At 41.4% G+C, this 20,773-nt stretch overlaps 1 protein-coding gene across 2 annotated transcripts in view; it reads left to right on the forward strand.

Annotated features, from left to right (window-relative positions):
• Positions 1–6,020, forward strand: part of AMD1 (adenosylmethionine decarboxylase 1) — a 37,112-nt gene extending 31,092 nt beyond the window's left edge. Inside the window, exons 1-7 of one of the 2 annotated variants that reach the window (XM_082251461.1) lie at positions 16–106; positions 396–498; positions 1,023–1,065; positions 2,634–2,778; positions 3,896–3,988; positions 4,076–4,231; positions 5,383–6,020. In XM_082251461.1, coding sequence (XP_082107587.1) covers positions 423–498; positions 1,023–1,065; positions 2,634–2,778; positions 3,896–3,988; positions 4,076–4,231; positions 5,383–5,520 — 651 coding nt within the window. In that variant the 5' untranslated portion in view covers positions 16–106; positions 396–422 and the 3' untranslated portion in view covers positions 5,521–6,020. Of the gene's footprint in view, positions 1–15; positions 107–395; positions 499–1,022; positions 1,066–2,633; positions 2,779–3,895; positions 3,989–4,075; positions 4,232–5,382 lie in introns of those variants that run through there. The other variant, XM_082251460.1, reaches the window with a different exon arrangement.
• The last annotated feature ends 14,753 nt before the right edge of the window (positions 6,021–20,773 follow it).

Genomic DNA, 20,773 nt, shown 5'->3' on the forward strand with positions numbered 1-20,773 from the left:
CTCCTCTCCTCCCAGACTGCCAATGCTGCTGTCCAAAGGTGTCGTTACTCCTTGATCCAGAGTGGGAGCTCTCTAATACAGGAGGTGTTACTGGCCAGATCACCAGGTGAACATAAAAGGGGGAAAAAGCCTAAAAACGAATGCAGCCACCACAGCTAATGATTCATAGACTGCAATATGGCATTCTAGGTTTTGGGTTTAATATCACTTTCAAGATATTATTGGTCAATTTTTAGTACCATTTAAAATACAAATTTAATTTTTTTAGGCTGTTATAGAAGTATTGCTAGTTTCTGCCATAGATTTTCTGCTGCCTAGTCTGAATTTTTGTTTTGCAAATTTTAATCCTTTTTGGCTAAATCTTTTTTAAATGTTTCAATGTCTTATTTTTTTAGAACTTTTTTTATTCACGTAAAAATTTTATGAAACCGGACCACCAGGAATACCCGCACAGAAATTTCCAGGAAGAAGTTGAATTCCTAAATGAAATCTTTCCAAGTAAGTTGTATGTCTGTCCATAAGGATGATTGTTGTATGACTTGTGGTGTTAAAGTGGCCAAAAACTGTTTGAATTTTGAACTATGTATGGGCAGGCTGGTTGTACCTAAGTTTATCAATCAATCTAACTTTGGTACAACCAGCCTGCCTGATTTTACATGCGATCGCTAATGGCTGTTAGTCACTAGTGATCTTCATGGTCTTCTCCCAGTGGGGACGGCTTGCCCCGCGGGAGACCACAATTGCTCGGCAGGAGGAATTCCCGTCAGAACTGTCTGTGTTGATTGGGGAAACAGGTTGCAGAAATTCGCTCCACCTATGGCTGGCCTTGGAGAAGAGGGCAACACTTTAAAGTTCAGACATGTTCTCATTTGACATTTTCTATGTGTTTGTAAATGTTTTCGAACATGCTCATCGTTTTTTTGATTTCTATGGGGTAAACATTATTGGGCAGTTCATCGACTAGGACTTTAAAAAAAATGCTTTTGAAGTAATGATTTTTTAATATTTTTCTCCCATTTTAGATGGAGCAGCTTATTGCATGGGACGTATGAATTCTGACTGCTGGTGAGTTTTTTTTTTTTTTTTTTTTGGGAGGTTTTTAGGAAAACGAGAAGGTAGAGGGTATTGACTCTAGATGAGTGGAGAGCACACCTGGTCATATAAGATGTGAAAAACTTGTATAGGAGCCTGTGGGGGTTATATACTAAAACTGAAGTGCAAAATCAGCTTCTATTACAAAAGCATAATTGAACAAGCTGAAGTTAAAAGCCAATTGGCTACCAGTGTGCTGCTGCACCAGATTCCAATTGCACCAGTTTTAGTATATCCCCTGTGTCGGTTGTTTGCTACTAAATTTTGTATTTACAAGTTAGTGTAAATACAAAACCATGTCTATACAGCTTAGGTCATTTGCAGGTCAGAATGTCAAATGCACCTAAGGCCCCTTTCACACTAGTGCGACTTGTCCCGTGATTTTGGACCGCAAAATCGCATGACAAGTCGTTTTCCATTATCTTCAATGAGTCCCATTCATATCAGTGTGTTTTGAAGTCGAACCGACTTCAAAGTAGTTCCTGCACTACTTTGCCACGATTTGATTGCGTTTTGAGCCATAGCCATTGCTTTCAAAATCGCGGCAGTCGCGTCAAAATCGCGTTGCATAAGTGTGAAAAGGGCCTAAAGGCAAAAAATCACCCTAACAGCTGAAATGAATTAAAACAATTGGCTGGAGTTGGGTAGTCCTTTTCTTTATAAAGGAACTCTGTACATGCAAAATACTTCAGATATGACATCCTGCTTACTTGTTTTTCCGATTTGGGGATCCTACTGGATGCATCTAGATTTTGTGGCCAGAAGAGCTGTGTATAAACTGGCTTCTTCAATAAAGCTGTGCAAAGAACAGTAACCCGTAGTAATTTTATGACAAGACTAAAGTAAAATTTGGTTGCCATAGCTTGTTGGACATTGTTTGCACTGCTTTTGGGGAAAAAGGTTAAAATCTGCCCTGTAGCAAAGGCCTTTTTCAGCCTAATGGTCTGCAGTAAGAAATGTAGTTAAGTTGTTAACTTTTGCCACTATTACAGTTTAAAGGGTAAGTTAACATTTTTAAACATGTTACATGCTCCTCCTGTATTTAGGGTGTAACGTGCTCCAGCAACTGCAGCCTCCCCTCCCAGTGACAGCGAGCAGGCATCTTCTCTGGGATCCCACTGTCACTGAAGACATTTATTCAAAGTTCTATGAATGGGAAACTACAATTTTGGACAGCCTTTGTGCCTGTTGGCTTATAGTTCTCAATGAGCTACCATGGCGCTGTTGAGAGCACTGGTAGTTCATTCTCTCTTCTGGTCAGTGTTTATTTGTACGTGCAGACAGATACACTGACAAGTCTGCAGGCACTCGTGATCTGTTGATTGCAGGTGCAATGCTTTTCAACCTCCCAAGAAAAAAAAAAAAAGCCCCCCCCTCTTCTTTTTTTTTTTTTCTTTTTTTTTTTTTTTACCTGCAAAGAGATGTGCATTTATTTTCTTTATTTAAAAAAAAAAAATGTGAACTTATCCTTTTAAGTATGGGCTGGGGTCAAACATTAGAAACAAATGCAAAAGTAACACCATGCTTTTTCTTTTTGATAGGTACTTGTATACTCTGGATGTCCCAGAGGGTTTTGTCATCAATCAGCCAGACCAAACACTGGAAATTTTGATGAGTGAGCTTGACCCAGAAATAATGGACCAGTTCTACATGAAAGATGGTGTTACTGCAAATGATGTCACTCGTGTAAGCTTAAACTGCAAAATCCTCTACTGCACTTCACCCTTTGTGAAATTAATGTGTGGGCTAACTTAAAGTAGCACTAAAGAGAACGCTTTTTTTTTTTCCCAATTATGATCAAGTAAGGGATCCAAGGTATTATGTCAGTTATTTAGCCATCTTTGTCCTATTAGGGAGATTTCCCTTTACTTCCTGTCCCATAGCCAAAACAGCAAGTGAGGATATTTCTCCAGAGTGTAGGAATCCTAGTTATGGACAGAACCAATGTTGCCATTTTGAAAGATTTTCCCCTCTATTCCTGTTTTGGTGACAACCCCAAACTTGGGATTTTTTTTCACTTTCACTGTTGGTAATAACGGTAAAAAGGGCAAACAGTGTGAATCCTAATAATGGGCACAGACAGTTAAAAAAAAAAAAGCATGTGTTCTAATCCATCTCCACACTCTAACTCTTAAATTATGCTTTAAATGCGTTTACAGGTCAAAACCCAACTCTGGACACTTTTTTTAAAATGTTCCCCCAACAAGGGTTTAAAATGAAAAAAGCCGCTATGGCTGCCATACTCGCCACCTTTTTGTCACTAGATGATACAACCTAGTAAATACACCCGCTTACAAATCAAATACATCTAGGAAAAATACAACAGCTTTAATCTGCTATGCTTCTAGGCCTCACATAAGTACTTGGGAGTATTGCAGTTGCTGCAGACAGCAGAAAGGGCAAAGCATACAGTTTAGACAGGTTCCCATATGTCTAGGAGCAGTTTTAGGTGAGCTGATATCCTCCTTTTCCTACCAATAACTCTTGGTAGCAGAATATGCAATACCAATGCAGTAATGGGTGCCCCCACTGGCCAGTAGGATAGTTGTACTAGAAGGTAGGCAAGCACAAAGTGATAGAAGATGTGATCAATATACCTTATGCAAAACGGAATCATAGGTTTTGGGGATCCCTGGGCACTGAAAATAATCCCAAGAATGTTCCCAAACATCTGGAAATGCCCAGTTTTTTTTTTGTAACTGGGTAGTGTATAAGGTAGAGTGAACCCACAGACTTCACTTTAACCAATAATGCCTTCAAATTACAGCAGTTTTAACATTTTTTTTTTTTTTTTTTTTTTTAGATGAGTGGAATTCGTGACCTGATACCAGGTTCTGTCATTGATGCTACAATGTTTAGTCCTTGTGGTTACTCAATGAATGGGATGAAATCAGATGTAAGTATTTTCAGAATGGCTTGGATTACCACTTTCATTATCTGATGTGTGTTCATGCATGCTTAAAATATTTATTTAATTATTTAGGGAACTTACTGGACTATTCACATCACTCCAGAGCCAGAATTTTCCTATGTTAGCTTTGAAACTAATGTGTCGCGGACAAGCTATGATGATTTGATTAGTAAAGTTGTGGATGTGTTCAAGCCAAGGAAATTTGTGACCACCCTCTTTGTTAATCAGGTAAGGCTTTGTTTAACTGTTAATGAGACTGAAAAGCGCATTAAAACAGGCTTTATTTGATAATGTAGCTCTTAAATGCTTGGTTATTAGGGGCATGAGTTTACTGCTCATGAATAATGTGAGCACGTGGCTTGATTGTGACCTTGAAAACATGCAAATGAATGACTTTTCAGACCCATTCTTGCTCACCCCTTTGTACATTGACACGTTAAGAGGCAGATCATTTAATGGACCCTCAACACACGAAATGAAGCACCTGCGCTGTGGCAAAGCATTAAACATCTATATTGCGGTGTGCTTTATTTAATATAGATGTTTTTTCTTACCATATACTTTGCACACATTGGGATGGCATTTTAAATAGTAATGCAAATGTACAGCGAGATACTGTAGCAGCTTTTGCAGGACTTAGCTTTAGGACTTGCAATGCATTCATGTAAATACAACTTAAATGGCTTATTTAAGACCTAAAACAGACATTTGTGTTATCAAACTTGTAGCTGAGGCCTTTGAGCTTTAATACAAGTGCTCTAGTTTAGGAGCTTCATGTGACATTAAAATTGGGTAGCATATGTAATTTTTTTTTTTTAAAACGAAGACTGGATATACAGAATTATTTTGTTTTATTAAGTCAGCAGGTTGAACACAAAAAACATTTCCCCTATCTTCATCAAATGTGCGGGTGGGGAAAATCAGTTCATTTTTTTTTTTTTGTTCAACCCACTGATTACTGTATGGCCAGCCTTCGTTTTAAAACATTGGGTATGCTGCCCAATCTTAATGTTACACGGAGCTCTCAAAAACTGCCCTTTTGTATTCTGCCGGCAGGGTAGGCTACAATACAATAATCAATGTTGTTGGTTATAGCCGGCAGGACTGATCATTTGGGAAAAACCTGACAGGCTGGTTGTACACAAGTCATTTGATCGACTTGTGTACAACCAGCTAGCTAGCTCATACATGGATAGAAATTCGTCTGGTCCCTACTGAACCGGCTGAATTACAATCTATGTTGGCTGGCTTAAAGCAATTTGGTCTCTTGTATTTTAATTCCTTGTGGTAGTTCCATCTGACATTTCATATAAACTCCTCTTATGTTCAGTATATGGAAGATATAATTCTTTACCTGTATTTTTCTCTCTCCCCACCAGAGCTCCAAATGTCGTACTTCATTCACTTGTGCTCAGAAGATTGATGGTTTCAAGCGTCTTGATCGCCAGTTTGCTCAATTTAATGATTACAATTTTGTGTTTACCAGTTTTGCTAAGTCCCAGCCACAGCAGAGTTGATTAGAGAATATGAAGAAGCGTAAAAAGAAAACCAATAAAGCAGGTGGTGGGTGCTTGCTAGCTAATGTTGCCAGGATCCATCTTTTCCACAACCATCACCTAGTAGCTGGAAGCCTTGACTATTATCCTACTAGAAGTTTGAATTGTAACCATTATTATATTAAGGAGTTAGGTAATTTGCATGAATGCTCTCTCCTGTGTGTAGGTATTCTATGCCACTCTTGCTGTGAAATTGAAGTGCATGTAGATAAGGTAAATGCATACTGTACTAGACTGTATCATAATTGTAAAAATGCACATAGTTCAACAGACAGCATAGGTTTTCTACAGGTGTCGCCAAAAATTCCCCACAGACAAGGCTTTCGTCCCCATTAGTCTGTCCCGTGTCCACATAACTTGTTTGACTTGTGATTTAACTGTAGAGTTACATGTGTGCCGTATTTTCACTGGGAACATTTTCTGGCTATATGTAATTCCCTTTTTTTTTTTTATTTCACAAATTAGTTCTGTTTTTTAATACGGACAGAACCTAGATGAAACTGTAGAGGACATCACCATATTTTTGTATTTATAACGAAAATACAAACGCCCACCTCCTTGAGCAACTCTAGTAGTGGTTTAGATGCAGCCTACAACTATATTTTGCATTACTTGGGCAGCTAAACATAGGTAAACATTGTTAGATTAAAATAAGGCCCCTTTCGCACGGCGCAAACTCCAATAGAGTCCGCCTGCTCAGCGGGGAATCTGTCCGCTGATCTCCCACTTAGCAGGCATATGGCTGGGCTGTGTCTGCTCTGCTTATGCAGAGCAGACACACAGCCCACTCTCCTCTATGGGAGGTAAGATGTAAACGGACCACCTGTCTGTTTACACTAGACTGCCACCCAATCCATTCCACCAGATGGATGGGGAATGGATCCCCTTCCATTTGTTTTGATTGGATGTCGGCAGGTGTAAACGGACACATCCGTTTACGCCTGCCGCTCTTTAGAGGAGACTGGAGGGTCCAATCGGGTCCGCCTGAAAAACTCATAGATTTTCAGGTGGACCCCTATGGGTCTGCTAGTGTGAAAGGGGGCTTACATGTTAAAAATAAACCGGAAGATTAAGTATTGAATTATAAGCGAATTTGGCAGAATGTGTGTATGAAAGCTTTTATGGTGGCAGCCATTTCCAGCCTTGGTGTCACACAGTGTTAAAGTGGACTTAAACTCTTAAGTTAGATTACTTTTTTTATACAGTTAGGTAGTCTTGGGGAGGGAATAGGGGGTATCCGTGCCCATGTTCTTGACAGCTGCATAAGCAGTTTCCACAGCAATCTAGATCATGTAATTTTAAACCCAACATGTTGGGTTGCGTGATCTGCATCAGCTCTATGCTATGGTACCAATGTCAGTGTCTATTTTTATTCCCAAGACTCAACTGGGGTTGGTGCACTGCTGCTACAGCTCCAGATTATGTGAACTGGAATGCCATGAGTTCTGTTTTTTTGCATCCAAGGTAACTTTCTAGAGATCTTTATAGACTACTTTATAGAGATCTCCAAATCCCCATTTTCCCTCTCAATGTCTGCCTAATTGAATAAAATAGACTTAACTTCAGAGCCTAGGTATGCTTTTAAGATGGCTGTTCATTTATTACAGCTTTCATTGGCGGTTTTTGATACAGGTGTTTTGTTTTGTGTCATACACCCTTTTAGGTCAAGTAATGTGCAACCATTTAGAAGAGTAAAGAACTAGTTTTACAAGTGCCCAACTACAATACATTTGCCAGCTAAAAGGGTGGAATTGTCTGCAACTATGTAAACCTAAATTTGCACAAAATAAAGTATTTAAGACACTTGTACTATGCTAATGTAGATGCTTTGTTACTGGCGTCATTCACCGTAAATACATGGATAGAAGGAAAATCCCTTTTCTGCAGTTTCTTGACAACCGGTTGGCTGAGGAGTAGCAAGCTGATCATGGTGAGCTGGAGAGGAGTAAGCAAGCTCATGGCAGAATTGTGGCAGGGCAGACCTACGTTCCGGAGTGTTAAATCTGCTAACAAGGTAGGGAATGATTGCTGTAAGTGCAAAATTTAAACAGTAGGCAGGTGCTTTTGGCCAAAGGAGTGGAGGGGTCTGCCCCTAAATCACTATTTAAGAGATGTTTTAATGGTCCTAAAGGCTTTATGTTCTGTGCTGTCAGACCGGTTTGTTTGAACTGCATCTTGTAAGAGGGAAACCACCTTGAAGATAGTGTTTTTGGACATCCCCACATTTCATTCCCTGTAGCACTCTGCATTTTCTGGCTGGTTTCATATGTAGCTTAGCATGATCCTCGTATCCATCTTGGTTATAGGCATCTTTTCTCCACCTTCTGTAGTGTCTTTCACTGCATTGTAAAAGGAGCTTTGCTGTAATTGGCAATAGATATGCACTTAAGTCTACGCAGGCTGTCTGCCCAGAAATGATAGCAATAGAACATGCCCTAATGCTTCTTGTATAACACTAATCACCTGTATACTGAAATACATGCACCACATGTATGATGTGTAAGCAGTGGGTTTCGCTCAGAATGGAGAAAATAAAAAAACTGGTGCACAGAGAGCGCCCCTGTAGGCAAACCTCTACCTAAACAAATGATGAACAAAGCTCTGCATTAGAATAGCATCTGGTGACAGGTCTTAAATAAAGGCAAAGGCTATTACCTAGCAAACTGGTAATACAGCTTTGGGACTTGGCTCTTCTGGTCCTTCTAAAATTTGTTACACAAATATCTGGTTCATGTAATGAAAGGATTAGTTACAGGTTACTTGGGAGTTGCAGTCTATAAATACCTTGACAGTGTTGGCTTGGATTGTTCTCTACAAAACTCAGTAACTATTTCTGATTGTGCAGGTACAATATGCTGTAAACCAGTCCAGATATTGCCTTTCCTTTTGTCACTCAAAAAGGGAAGCGTGTGACATTGTGCATGTGACTACTCTTCTGTATTTGACAGTGCTGTAACCTCATCTGCTCTCCTTTGTGAAATGGTGTAGTAATTACTTTTTTATACACACGTATATACCATCATGTAATTTGAGAAGTAACTGGAAAATCTGGACTGGTAATATTTAAATTAATAATTTAAAACTTATTTGAAATTCAAAAAGGATCAACTTAAGCTTTTCAGAAAGTGGCTGCATTTTTTGAATCAAGTGTATTGCAGGAGTAACATTTGTTGCTTTTGACCCTACATCTTAATATTTATGTATCCATTCTGGATATGATATAGCACTAGCTTTGGTGGTGTTAAACACTGTTAAATGTCTGTGCATTTGGAGGTTTCATTCCAGATGCTTCCAAGCAGTTTATTGCTTGAATAGGGTATTTGAACATGTGTTCATTTTGAGGACCAATATTTGAAATTTCTTAATGTCTAAATTATTGCAAGCCCCTCTGTTACTGTACATTAGGCACAAGTAAAGTACCTAAGCATACCACATCAAATGATACTGCTGACCTATTTGGGGGTGGAATAAGATCACTGTGTTTAGGTTCTCTAGCTGAGTAGAATGAGGGGAAATGTTGGTGTCTATTTCCTCTACATTGTTTAATCATTGGACCTGTATTGAAATTCTGTACCACAACCTAAAGCTTCAATAAAGTGCTTAATTCATGAGTCATTGAGTGTATCCTTTAATTTGAGCTTTTGTACACCATCAGGACAATAGAGCCTTATTGAAGATGTGTCAGTGGAATTTTTTTTTTAGTTATTCATTGGGGTTTGTACACTGGCAAACCAAAAAATGGTGGTCAGTCCCCACATAACCCTTCCTCCAATTGTTTTCCAGTTTTTTGCTAGTGTCCTAGGAGGTTTTATGCTCTTCCTCAGCTCTGCAAAGAAACTTTTGTTCATTTTTTACTTTTTTCTTAAATCAAGATGTCTTGCACATGATTTTTTTTTTTCTTGGCTATCCACAACTGACTTAAACACTGCTTGAGCTAGTGTACACTGCAGCTATTTGGATCAGCGTATCTTTGATAACAACTTTGTAGAACATACAGGGACCTCAGCTGAAGATTGCGAGGCTAGATTGTAACCTCCAAATTCACTGTAACTGCACTGTCTTCCTTTATTGTAAAGCGCTGTGCAAACTGTAGGCCATAATTAAATCCTGTATTAGACTGAAATATGACCTTTGGCACTGGGCTCTGCATTGTGGTGCTTTCCAGACCTCTATTTACTGTTACCTGCAGAGTGCTCTCCAGCTCCAGAGCTATTGCACAGCCTCTGGTGTAATCTCAGAAAATTAATTTTGATTTTGGAGTAAAGTCGTTCAGGCTGAAGCAAATACGCATTTGGCAGCAGTACCCAGATCCCACATGAGTTGAAGATTGTAGGGCTCCAATCTTTTCAGACCCGTGTACTGTATAGCAGCAGAGCCTTGGTCTCCTTTTCATTGGCTGCCTACAGTGATTTGGTCATCGTTTGCTGCCTCTGAACCTCCTCACCAGCTGCTCGGGTTTGAGAGTATGTGAGGTCTTGCCTCCCATTGGGTCTTGTTGCTTACTGTCATGTGGCACAATATGTCCTTCAAAGATAGACAATCCTGCTGCGGGTGACCTCAGACCATACTTCCCCAACACCGTTAGGTGTTTACCGGTTGTCCCCAGATGGAACTGATGCCTATTCATTTGGATCCTTGGAACACCCTTTGTTATAGGGTCTTTAATCTGTGGCATCCATTTCAGATCCAGTGGGTAAGGTAGAGGTCTCCCCAATGTTGATGGTGACTTCTGATCTGTTTTGTACCTAGCTGCTAATCTATTTTGCCCACAGGGGTTCTAAGCTCACTCTGGTGATTCCTTAGTGTCTTTGACCCTCCTAAGACCATGGGTAAAACTGGGTCTGCAACCATGGTTTCAGATTCAGAATCTTAGAGTTGTGCTTGGCACAGTTGTGCTCAAAAGTTTTTATACCCTGGCAGAAATCGTGAAATTTTGGCTTTGATATTGAAAATGACTGATCATGTTTACATACCCTGTAATGTTTGGCCTTGGTACAGACACACAGGTTAAAATGGCGAAAGGTTAATTTCCCACATCTGTGGCTTTATAAATTGCAATTTGTGTCTTTGTATAAGACCCGGTTCACACTTCTGCGTGTGCCGGGTTCGCATGTCATGTCGGAGCGCACTGCTCCGACATGACATGCGATCAGCTGTGCGGTGCGAGTTTAGCCATACAGTTTGTATGGCTAAATTCGCACCGCACCCGCAGCAAAGACGCACAGGAGGCATTTTTGCTGCCGCATCAGGATCGGATCGCACAGCGGTTCACACTTGTGCGATCCGATCCTGTGCGAACTGCACGATCGCACTGCGATATGCGATCAAACTGGGGGTGTCGTTAAGATTACATTGACACCCCCAGCGGATCGCATATGGCAGTGTGAACTGCCGGGGGTGCGTGTGCGATGCGGGAACAGGCTGCGAATTCGCAGCCTTCCCGCATCGCAATAGTGTGAACCGAGCCTAAAAAGTAATTAAGTTTGTTAGCTCTCACATGGATGCACTGACCAGGCTTGAAACTGAGCCATCGTGAGCAGAAATTAACTGTCAAAAGATTTGCGTAACAAGGTAATGGAACTTTATAAAGATGGAAAAGGATTTATAAAGATACACTGCTCAATAACTTAAGAAGTGGAAAATTTGGAGATCTCTTGATGCCAAGGTCAGGTAGACCAAAGTAAAACCCACAGGTAACATAAGGAGAAATAAAGGCTGCTCTGGGAAAAAAATGGTGTGGTTGTTTTCAAAGAGCACAATATAATACTTGAACAAAAATTAACTGCATGGTCGAGTTTCCAGAAGGAAGCCTTTACTGCGCCAATGCCACAAAAAGCCCGGGTACAATATGCCCCAATAAGCCCTGACATGCTTCTCCACTTCTGGTGCACTGTAATCTGGAGTGACCAGACCAAAATAAGGCTTTATATGGGCACAGCCAAAAGCACTATATTGGAGAATGGTCAGCAAGGCCTATAGCAACAAGAATACCTCCCCCACTGTGAAGCGTGGTGGCCCAGTGATGTTTGTGGGGGAGGTGTGAGCTCTAAAAGCATGGGCAATCTTATGAAATGTGATGGCAAGATAAATGCAGAATGTTATCAGAAAATCCTGGAAGACAATTTGCATTATTCTGCACGAAAGCTGTGCTTGGGATGCTTTTGGACTTTCCAACATGACAATGACTCAAGTACAAGGCCAAGCTGACCAGCTCCAGTGCTTGCAGCAAAAAAAGTGACGAAGCCATCAGTCTCTTGACCTTAATATCATCGAGCCACTCTGGTCCACACCTTCCATGAGTGAAGATGAAAACTGTCCCTGATGTGAGGATTCCACTCTGTCACCATAGAAAGGTAAAAATAACACCGCCACCACCAAAGACTGAAATAGTCTCTTACAGCTCACATTGACCCAATTGTCGGTCAATGACACCTATGGCTTAGTATATGCAAAAAAAAGCTTAACTGAGTCTCTCCACTTTTTTGCATTCTGGGTTTTTCTGTGATGGGTACCGCTGGGCTATTGGTGTGTGGAGTCATAAGAGGATCCCTGATCCCTTAAGGGCCCTGGCTGGGTATTAAGCCACAGGTGTCATTGACCTCTGACAATGGGGTCAAAGTGAGCTGGTAAGAGACCATTTCAGCCTTTGGATGTGTTTTTTACTTTTGTATGGTGGAGAGTGGTTTCATCACATCAAGGACAGTTTTCAGCTTCACTTATGGACTGTTTGATATATATATATGGACACTTATCACTCTTAGCGCAACTTGGATATCTTTTTTAGTTTTTGTATTGTGTATATCTCAGGAAATAGTTGCTGCTTACTTTGATTTACACTAGCATGGTATTTTTTTCTCTTTATAACTTTCTATAGATCATTTTGTTTTTTTGTTTTTTGGCAGGCCCTCCTACTGTGGCTTAACCGCATCCTCTAAGAGAAGTTCTAAAATATCATTCCTGTTACTATCCTTAATCAAAGGTTCCTTCCCCTTACTCTGATTATGGACACCTCCCTGAGTCACAGTGAGTTGGGAGGACCTGTAGTTTAAAGTGGATGTAAACCCTTATGTATACTTAGTGAAGGGAACAGCCTCAGATGATACACAGAGATGAAACCAATCTCTCTACATAGGTTTTTACATGTATATCTGCGGTCTTCAGCTTTCTATATTCTTTAGAAAGTGCAGATTGTGTTAGGGCTCTTTCACACTATCCGTCCATCGGACGGACTCCGTTTATCTCAGCGGGGGATCGATCCCCCGCTGAGCAGGAGGATGACAGCTTTCAGTTCTCCATACATCTCTATGGGGGAATCGGATGGGAACAGACCGCCGATCCGTTCTCATCCGATCCCATCTGATCCGCTGGATGGATGGAAAATAGGGTTTCCATCCGTCCAGATTTGACAGATCGGATGTCAGAGGACAGCCCCATAGGGATGCATGGGGGGACCAAAAAAACACAGGCAGATCTGAATGGTCTGCCTGTGTGAAAGGGGCCGAACAGATTTTTCTTCCTGTTTCAGCGGTGGGAAGGGAGTCTAGGCATACACCTTGTGTGAGCTAATTCGAGGAAAGGCACACCCCCCCTCCACATAGGCAGAGGAATGAAGAAACTTGCAGAGCTGTGGTGTGAGTAGACCAGTTCTCTGCTTAGCTGTCTCTAAACTCCCTCCCTGACACAAATTTTCAGCTGCTTTTAGCCTATGTGTCGGAGACCTTTTCAGAAGTTATCCTGATAAGAGGAATGGAGCAGCAGAAAGTGACGGGACTTGGGGCTTTGGAGAGAGAGAGGTAAACACTACAGATATATGTGCCCAGGTCCGATTTCATGAATGGGATTTACATCCACTTTAATGTTCTGGATTAGGAAGGCAGGCCCTGCAGGGATTTTTCTATGCCAGGTGTCCCTGTTAACAGGTCTACTCTACTGGTGTCTTTTCACTCCTGTCTATTTTGATGTGTGTACTTTTATTTTTTTACCCCTTTGCTTTTTGTCTCTGATTTAAGGTATTTCCTTGGTCTTGGGTGACTTGTCCTGTAGGGAACTTCACCTATTCAGGTTCAGATTCAGATTTGGGTATTGTGAATGGCTCCCTTTTTTTTAGATCTGTCAATGGCCAATAACTACCCAATCAGTTGGACTGCTTTTGAATGTCCCGGTTTCAGAATTACCCGGTTAGATGTGGGCTGGTCTGCAATGTTTTTCTGTTTCAGTGACCAAACCTCCTAACAGCAGCAGTATGTAACCCAGTTTTAAAAATTCCTGTCCCTCAATGAACTCAAAATAAGATATTTTATAGCAAGTACAAATTTTTTAATATATACAGAAGTTGTGGAGTCCTAGAATATAACTATCTCTCCATGGTAAAGAGAAATCTTGGGAAAAAATGGGGAAAAAAAAGCAACTTTTAGTATGTGCCTATTGATTTGTTACTTAATTTACCATTACAAATGATATGAACACTTTGAGGACAAATGACTTCTTGTAGCAGCAATGTTTTTGCAAACAATTATGCAAATTGACATTCAGTTCTGGCAGTTTTATAGGGCTATTGTGCTAAACATGTGAAGTGAGTTAAATCTTGCGCGCACACAGTGTTCAAAAGCTTGGAAACAATAGAGATCTGTTCAGCAAAATAGCATTTCATTGATTAGAAACCAATCCATGTAATTTTGTTTTCATATACTTTTTTTTTTTACATTTCTTGATCTTCAATTTGGCCTTCTAGTTGTTACCGCTTCAAGATATCTGGGGGAAATGTTCAACTCTTGACTTCTGCAGCTCTTCTCTGATGGGCAACTGGTTTTTAGAACATTATTCTGATGAGATTTTTTCCTACAAGAAACTAATAGGGTAAAGTGATGGTGCTACTCAGCCCATCACAGTGCTTGGGGTTTCCTCATTCCCTTACTAAATCGTTATTTTTGATGCTACTTGGAGGTTAGATGCAAAGCAGAAGGCTTGGCTCCTAATTGCATAGTGATCTGTTTGAAAAACCCAAGTCCAAAAAAACACCAAATCACAAACCTCCTTATACACTAGTCTATAGCCCTAATTAAGCCCAGGGGCAAGGCAACAAAAAAAGTAGGATCTAATTTGCTCTGAGGGGGAAGATTACTTTCTGATACCCCAAGAGGCAATTGGATATTCCCTGGATCAACTTAACTGGATATTAATATGTATAGGTAATGTGCATTTAGGTTAGGAAAGTGTACAAGCTATTGAGCTGGCCAGAACTAGCACTTGAGGGAGTCTATGCCCTAATTTTCACAGCTCTTACTGTAAAGAAGCCTTTCCATATTTTTGGAGATTAAATCTTTTTTTTTTTTTTTTTAGCTGTGCTCTTAGGTACTGGGGTTAACTGACTCCTTCAAAGGGGTTCACTTTGCCATTTTCACACCAGAACCTAAAAAAACAATTTGCCCAAATAGGACATGGTCCATCTGTCTTTGGAAAGGAGGTGATACTCGTCTCCTCAGACCAAACTAGAATTACTGTGGTGGTTCAAGTCCTCATGATCAATCCTCCTCTACTATTTCCTGGAGGTTCCTCACCATAAATTTAAGTTTTCTTTGTATAGGGAGGAGCCCTTGGCACCCTGTCAGTGTAAAGTTTCCAGATGTAGCAGAAAAACAGTTTGCAGATCAGCATTCTGGAGATCAAGACACCACCTGTCTCCTACACTGGGCAGCTCACCCTAAGGGGTATGCAGTAAGAGACCAATCCAACGATGTCACCCCAGTGGCCTACATAAATTATCAAGGAGCAACGATGACTTGTGCACCAGATATAATGCGTGTTGTCAGTCCAAATTCTGGGATTGGACTTTCTAAGCTGTCAACAGCTGGACCTAGGAGAATGTGACCACTAAAGCAAATCAAGCTGGAAGAGATCACCATCCTGGTGGCTCCAAACAAGCGGTGAGAGCTGACATTCCATGGCCTCTCCCATACCAATCCTATTTGCTCTCACAGGGACCAAGGCCTGCGTCCCATTTACTAACATTATTGAACAGATGCCTTTTTAAAGTCCGGTTCTGAGAAAAAAAAAAATTCACACAGGTTGTCCTTTCTACCATGCTTCCAAGATTCTGTTACAGAAGGTAGCATTTCTGATCACCATCCCCTCAGTGAGGGGAATGTTCGAATGGGCAACCCTTTTCTGCAAATCACCCTTTTATACCTTATCCCATCCAATACGATAACACGCCCACTGCAAAAATGTTCGCTTTTGTCGTTGCCAATAAAATCAGGAAAAATGGTTTAAAATACCAATAATATCTAGCCAGATATCTTGCGTATACTACTTTTTTTAGATTAGTAATTTAAGCGTAGTCTTCAGGGTCTTTGCAGAGCTGCTGAAAATGGAGCATGGTGACCGAAAACCTCCAATTGGATTCATTCTTAAATACTAAAGGTAAAAATGCACTCCTTTTGGTTTTGGGTCCCTATGCCCTGCGACTAAGATGTACTTCTGAGGTGTTTCTATTCATGGAAGTAGTAAAATGCATTTTTAGAGTACTGCTAACTCTACAAAAGGAAGAAAAACCTTAAACAAATTATTTTCAGTATTTATCTAAAAGTAGTTGTTACAAAATGCTGTAAACACTGGCAAAATTATAAGATGTCTTTTCAAATAAAAACTTCTAGGAAACATTTTGCAAAGATAGGGCCTGTGATGTCATAGAAATGTATAAGGGGAAAACATGCATATCATCTATTATAACTTTCTCGGTCATGGAACGCTAGCCTAGCTACAAATAGACAATTTTGATGTCTCCGTACTGAAAATAAATTTCACAAAAACAATCTTTTTTTTTTCTGCTTGGAAAGTCCAAATGTATTTTTTCATATTGTGAAAAACTTGTAAAAAACCTCTATGAGCTTGTTAGACCTCCAATTTCAAAACTGTGGGCATTACTATAGAGTTGCTCTTCCCTCCTTTGCAGCGAAAACAGCCTCCACTCCTCTTGGAAGGTTTTTCTCAAGATAGTGGAGTGTCTTTGGAATTTGTGTCCATTCACTCAAAAAAACCTGTGAGGTCAGGTAATAATGTTGGACCAGAAGACTTGGCTCAAAGTTGGCAATTCATCCTAAAGGTGTTATATTGAGTTAAGGTCATGGTCATAAATTGTGGGCCACTCAATTTATTTTGCAGCAAATTCGTCAAATCTTGTCTTTATTGACTTGGCCTCAGTCCTGCTGGAACAGACATTGGCATAAGGTTGGAAGTGGACAATTGTTTAAAAGCTTTTGTATGCTGTAGCACTGACAGTACCCTTCTCTGGACACACCTGAATTTATAAATTTGGAGGGGTGTCCACATCTCTTTGCTATATACTGTAGGTTTGGTGCAAAAGAAAATATCTGTCCCTAGAAAATGACATCAAGATAGGCTAAAATATCCCAGATATACAAAATGCTAACGAAAATGGTGGGCCTGAGACCTCCATTCATAGAGACATGGGAAAATTATGCGGTCGATGTAAACACCATTGAAATAAACTGTAAATGTTTATCGAGATGGTATAGAACACCAGTAAAAGTACAAAAATGTCAATCAGAGAGGTCCTCTCTATGTTGGAGGGGCTTTATTATGTTTGGCACGATGGCCCCATGTCTGGTGGGACTGCCCAAAGATGCGCGATTGTTGGCAGAAGGTGCAACAATACATCGGGGAAATCACAGGAGTAGATATTACCGACGATCCGTGGGTTTGTCTATTTCATAAAACCGGTAAATCAAAAAACATTATAAAAGAACGATTGTTCCTAACTTTAATAAATGTAGCAATGGGGGCAATCCCAAAAAAATGGCTAGAACTTGAAAGCCCCACAATTAGAGACTGGTGTAAAAGAGTTGAGTATATATACAATATGAAGTATCTGGGAAGCATAGAGGAAGACCAGATGGAGAGTTTCTCAAATAAATGGGTAAAATGGGAAGATTTTAAGAAGATGGGTAAATATTTAGAAACTTGGGCAGACAAGGGTTTCGAGAGAGGAAAAAAAAACCATAAGGGTAAACGAAGAAAGGGAGGTGGTACAATAGATAGACGAATAGACGAGTAATGCAGAGTGGAAGGGGTAGAGAGAGTTAATTGGGAGGGTGGTGATTTGGGTAATTGTTTCAACAAGACTGCTGAAGTGTATTTGTATTCTTGTATTTGAAACTCAATAAAATTTTGGTAAAAAAAAAAAAAAAAAAGATAGGCTAAAATAGAAAAATGGTTCTAACATATAGTTGAAACATTATTGTACCCCTGAACATTAAAATTAAACTCAACTTAAGTCCAGAGCTGTGCCCCAAAGTACCTCTATTTCCCTACAAGATGTTCTTAGTCTTCCAGGTTGAATAACGCCCAGATCTGCTTTATGGCCTCCATCTGCTAGGCATAACTATTTCCTGTGAACATCAGCTCCATCTAAATACCAAAACCTGATATTTTCCTGATTTACGCTATTCTTATGAATGAAGAACCTCCAACATAAATAGAAAATGGCCTACTAACATTTGATTTTGCCAACATCAGCACAGAGTGAATCTCGATTTATGCAGGATGATTATCTCTGTGAATTATTTTATGAAAACACTCCCATGCATTCTCACCACTGAATAACTTTGTACATCAGCATAGCACTCACAACCCACCCTAATACTCACTCAGAAGTAAATTGACCCAAACGTTTCAATTCTGCACATCAAATTTTCTAAAAACATGGCCATACAACCACACCTTGCCTCTAGGTTTGCATTCAGATAGTCTTAGGATGTGGAAATTCCTCAAATTACATTGAGGAATGTAATTAAGCCACTTAAGGACCAGAAGGTTTTACCACCTTGAATAGGGGTATTATAAATACCGTAAACACAAATTAAGATTTACCACCTTAATGACCAGGCCATTTTTTGTGATTCGACACTGCGTTACTTTAACTGATAGTTGCGCGGTCGTGTGACGCTGTACCCCAATAAAATTAATGTCTTTTTTTCCCCACAAATAGAGGTTTCTTGTAGTGGTATTTGATCACCTCTGATTTTTATTTTTTGGGCTATAAACAAAAAAATGCAACAATTTTGGCAAAAAAAAACAATATTTCTCTTTCGTCCACCGATGGATGTATCTGCTGCTTTAAATCATAGACGGATGGGTAATAAGCCTCTCCCACTTGGGAGTGACCAGCTATAGCCAAAGGCTTTGACACGCCCGGGGGGCAGGATCCCTGGGTTATTATCCCTGGCCTCTCCGTTGCATCTTCATTTTTAGTTGCCTGGTATTAGGCTAACCAGGTGGGGGGGGGGGGGGGGGAGTGCTGGGCACCCTGAATGTTTAAGGGACCTGGATGTTGGAAGAGTCCAAGAGATCAACGTTCTGGAACTGAGAGCAATCAAGTTGAACCTGTTCCACTGGAAGGACAATCTCAAAGGGTGTTCTGTCCGAGTCCAGTCTGACAATGTGATGGCCGTAGCATATGTCAATCATCAAGGGGGCACCAGAAGTGCTCTGGAGGTAGCCGAGATCCTGCGCTGGGCAGAGGACTACGTCTCAGCCCTATCTGCCGTGTACATTCCCAGCGTAGACAATTGGCAGGCGGACTACCTGAGTCCCCAAACCCTGGATCAGGGAGAGTGGTCCCTGCATCCACAAGTGTTCCACCAGCTGTGTCTCCGGTGGGGGACCCCGGATGTAGACCTGTTCGCCTCCAGACAAAACAGAAAAGTTTCAAAGTTTGTGGCTCGGTCCAAAGACCCTCTGGCCGATGCAGTAGACGCCCTGGAGCCGGTACGGGCTAATTTATGCATTTCCTCCTCTGAAACTTTTATCTTGCCTGCTACGCAGGGTCGAGTTGGAGGGGATTCCAGTAATTCTGGTGGCTCCAGATTGGCCCCGGAGATCCTGGTACGCCGACGTGATTCGGCTGAAGGTCGAAGGTCCGTGGACCCTTCCTCTGTGGGAATATCCTCTATCTCAGTGTCCGATCTTCCATCATGCTTTAAAGTCGCTGGCTTTAAAGGTTTGGCTGTTGAGAGCAAGGTGTTAAAGGACAGGGGTCTTTCCGATTCTGTGATCCCTACCTTACTCAAGGCTAGGAAGTCCACTTCTCGAAAGATTTATCATCATACGTGGAAAGCATACATTGCTTGGTGCGAATCGCTGAAGCTGCATCCTAGATCGTTTGCTCTCAGCCCGATCCTGACCTTTCTACAGAAAGGGGTTGACCAACGTTTGCGTTAGGCACTCTTAAGTTTCAGATCTCAGCCTTGGCTGTGTACTTCCAACACCCTTTGGCTGCGACTTCTTTGATACGTACATTTCTTCAGGGGGTTCGCTATTTGGCTCCCCCCCCCCCCCCAAGAGGTCTCCGTTATCTCCTTGGGACCTTAATTTGGCTCTATCGGTTCTTCAGAAATCTCCTTTCGAGAACATAAGACACATTTCCTTGCTCGCCTTGTCGCAGAAAGTTGCCTTTTTGGTGGCTATTACCTCTGCGCGCAGGGTTTCTGAACTAGCGGCGCTATCTTGCCGCTCTCCTGATCTGGTAATACACAGGGATAAGGTAGTGTTACGGCCTAATCCGTCGTTTCTTCCTAAGGTGGTTTCAGACTTCCATCTGAACGAATACATAGTGCTTCCGTCACTCTGTCCGAAACCTTCACATCCTAAGGAATTTGCCTTGTATTGTTTGGATGTGGTTCGGGCGATACGGGTGTATCTGGAGACTACTGAGTCCTTTCGACGGTGGTGAAGGCGTATTCTCTTAAGGGCAAGGTTCCTCCTTTCCCTGTCACGGCTCACTCTATGCCGGCGTTGAGTGCCTCTTGGGCTTTCCGCCATCAGGTGTCAGTGATGCAGGTTTGCAAGGGGGCCGCTTGGTCGTCTGTACATACGTTCACCAAGTTTTACAGAGTGGATGTGTTAGCATCCTCGGGTGCGTCCTTTGGCCGCAAGGTTTTGCAGGCCGCCATTTAACCGTTTGCCGACCGCTGCACGACTATTTACTGCGGCGGTCAGCCCCGGCCAGGCAGAGTGACGTAGATCTACGTCACTTGCCTGTCTCTTCCTTGTGAGCCAATAGCGGACGAGCACGCGCCTGCAGAGGCTCGTTCACAGGGAAGTCAGTGTGTGTGACCGGCGGACCCGATGTCTGCCGGTCACTCGCCGATCGTCGGTGCAGAGGGAGAAAGTCAGGCGGCTGATGTAAACAAGCCAC

Source organism: Pelophylax lessonae (genome assembly GCF_965119305.1).
Source record: "Pelophylax lessonae genome assembly, chromosome: 3".
In the NCBI taxonomy this organism is placed as follows: Eukaryota; Metazoa; Chordata; class Amphibia; order Anura; family Ranidae; genus Pelophylax; species Pelophylax lessonae.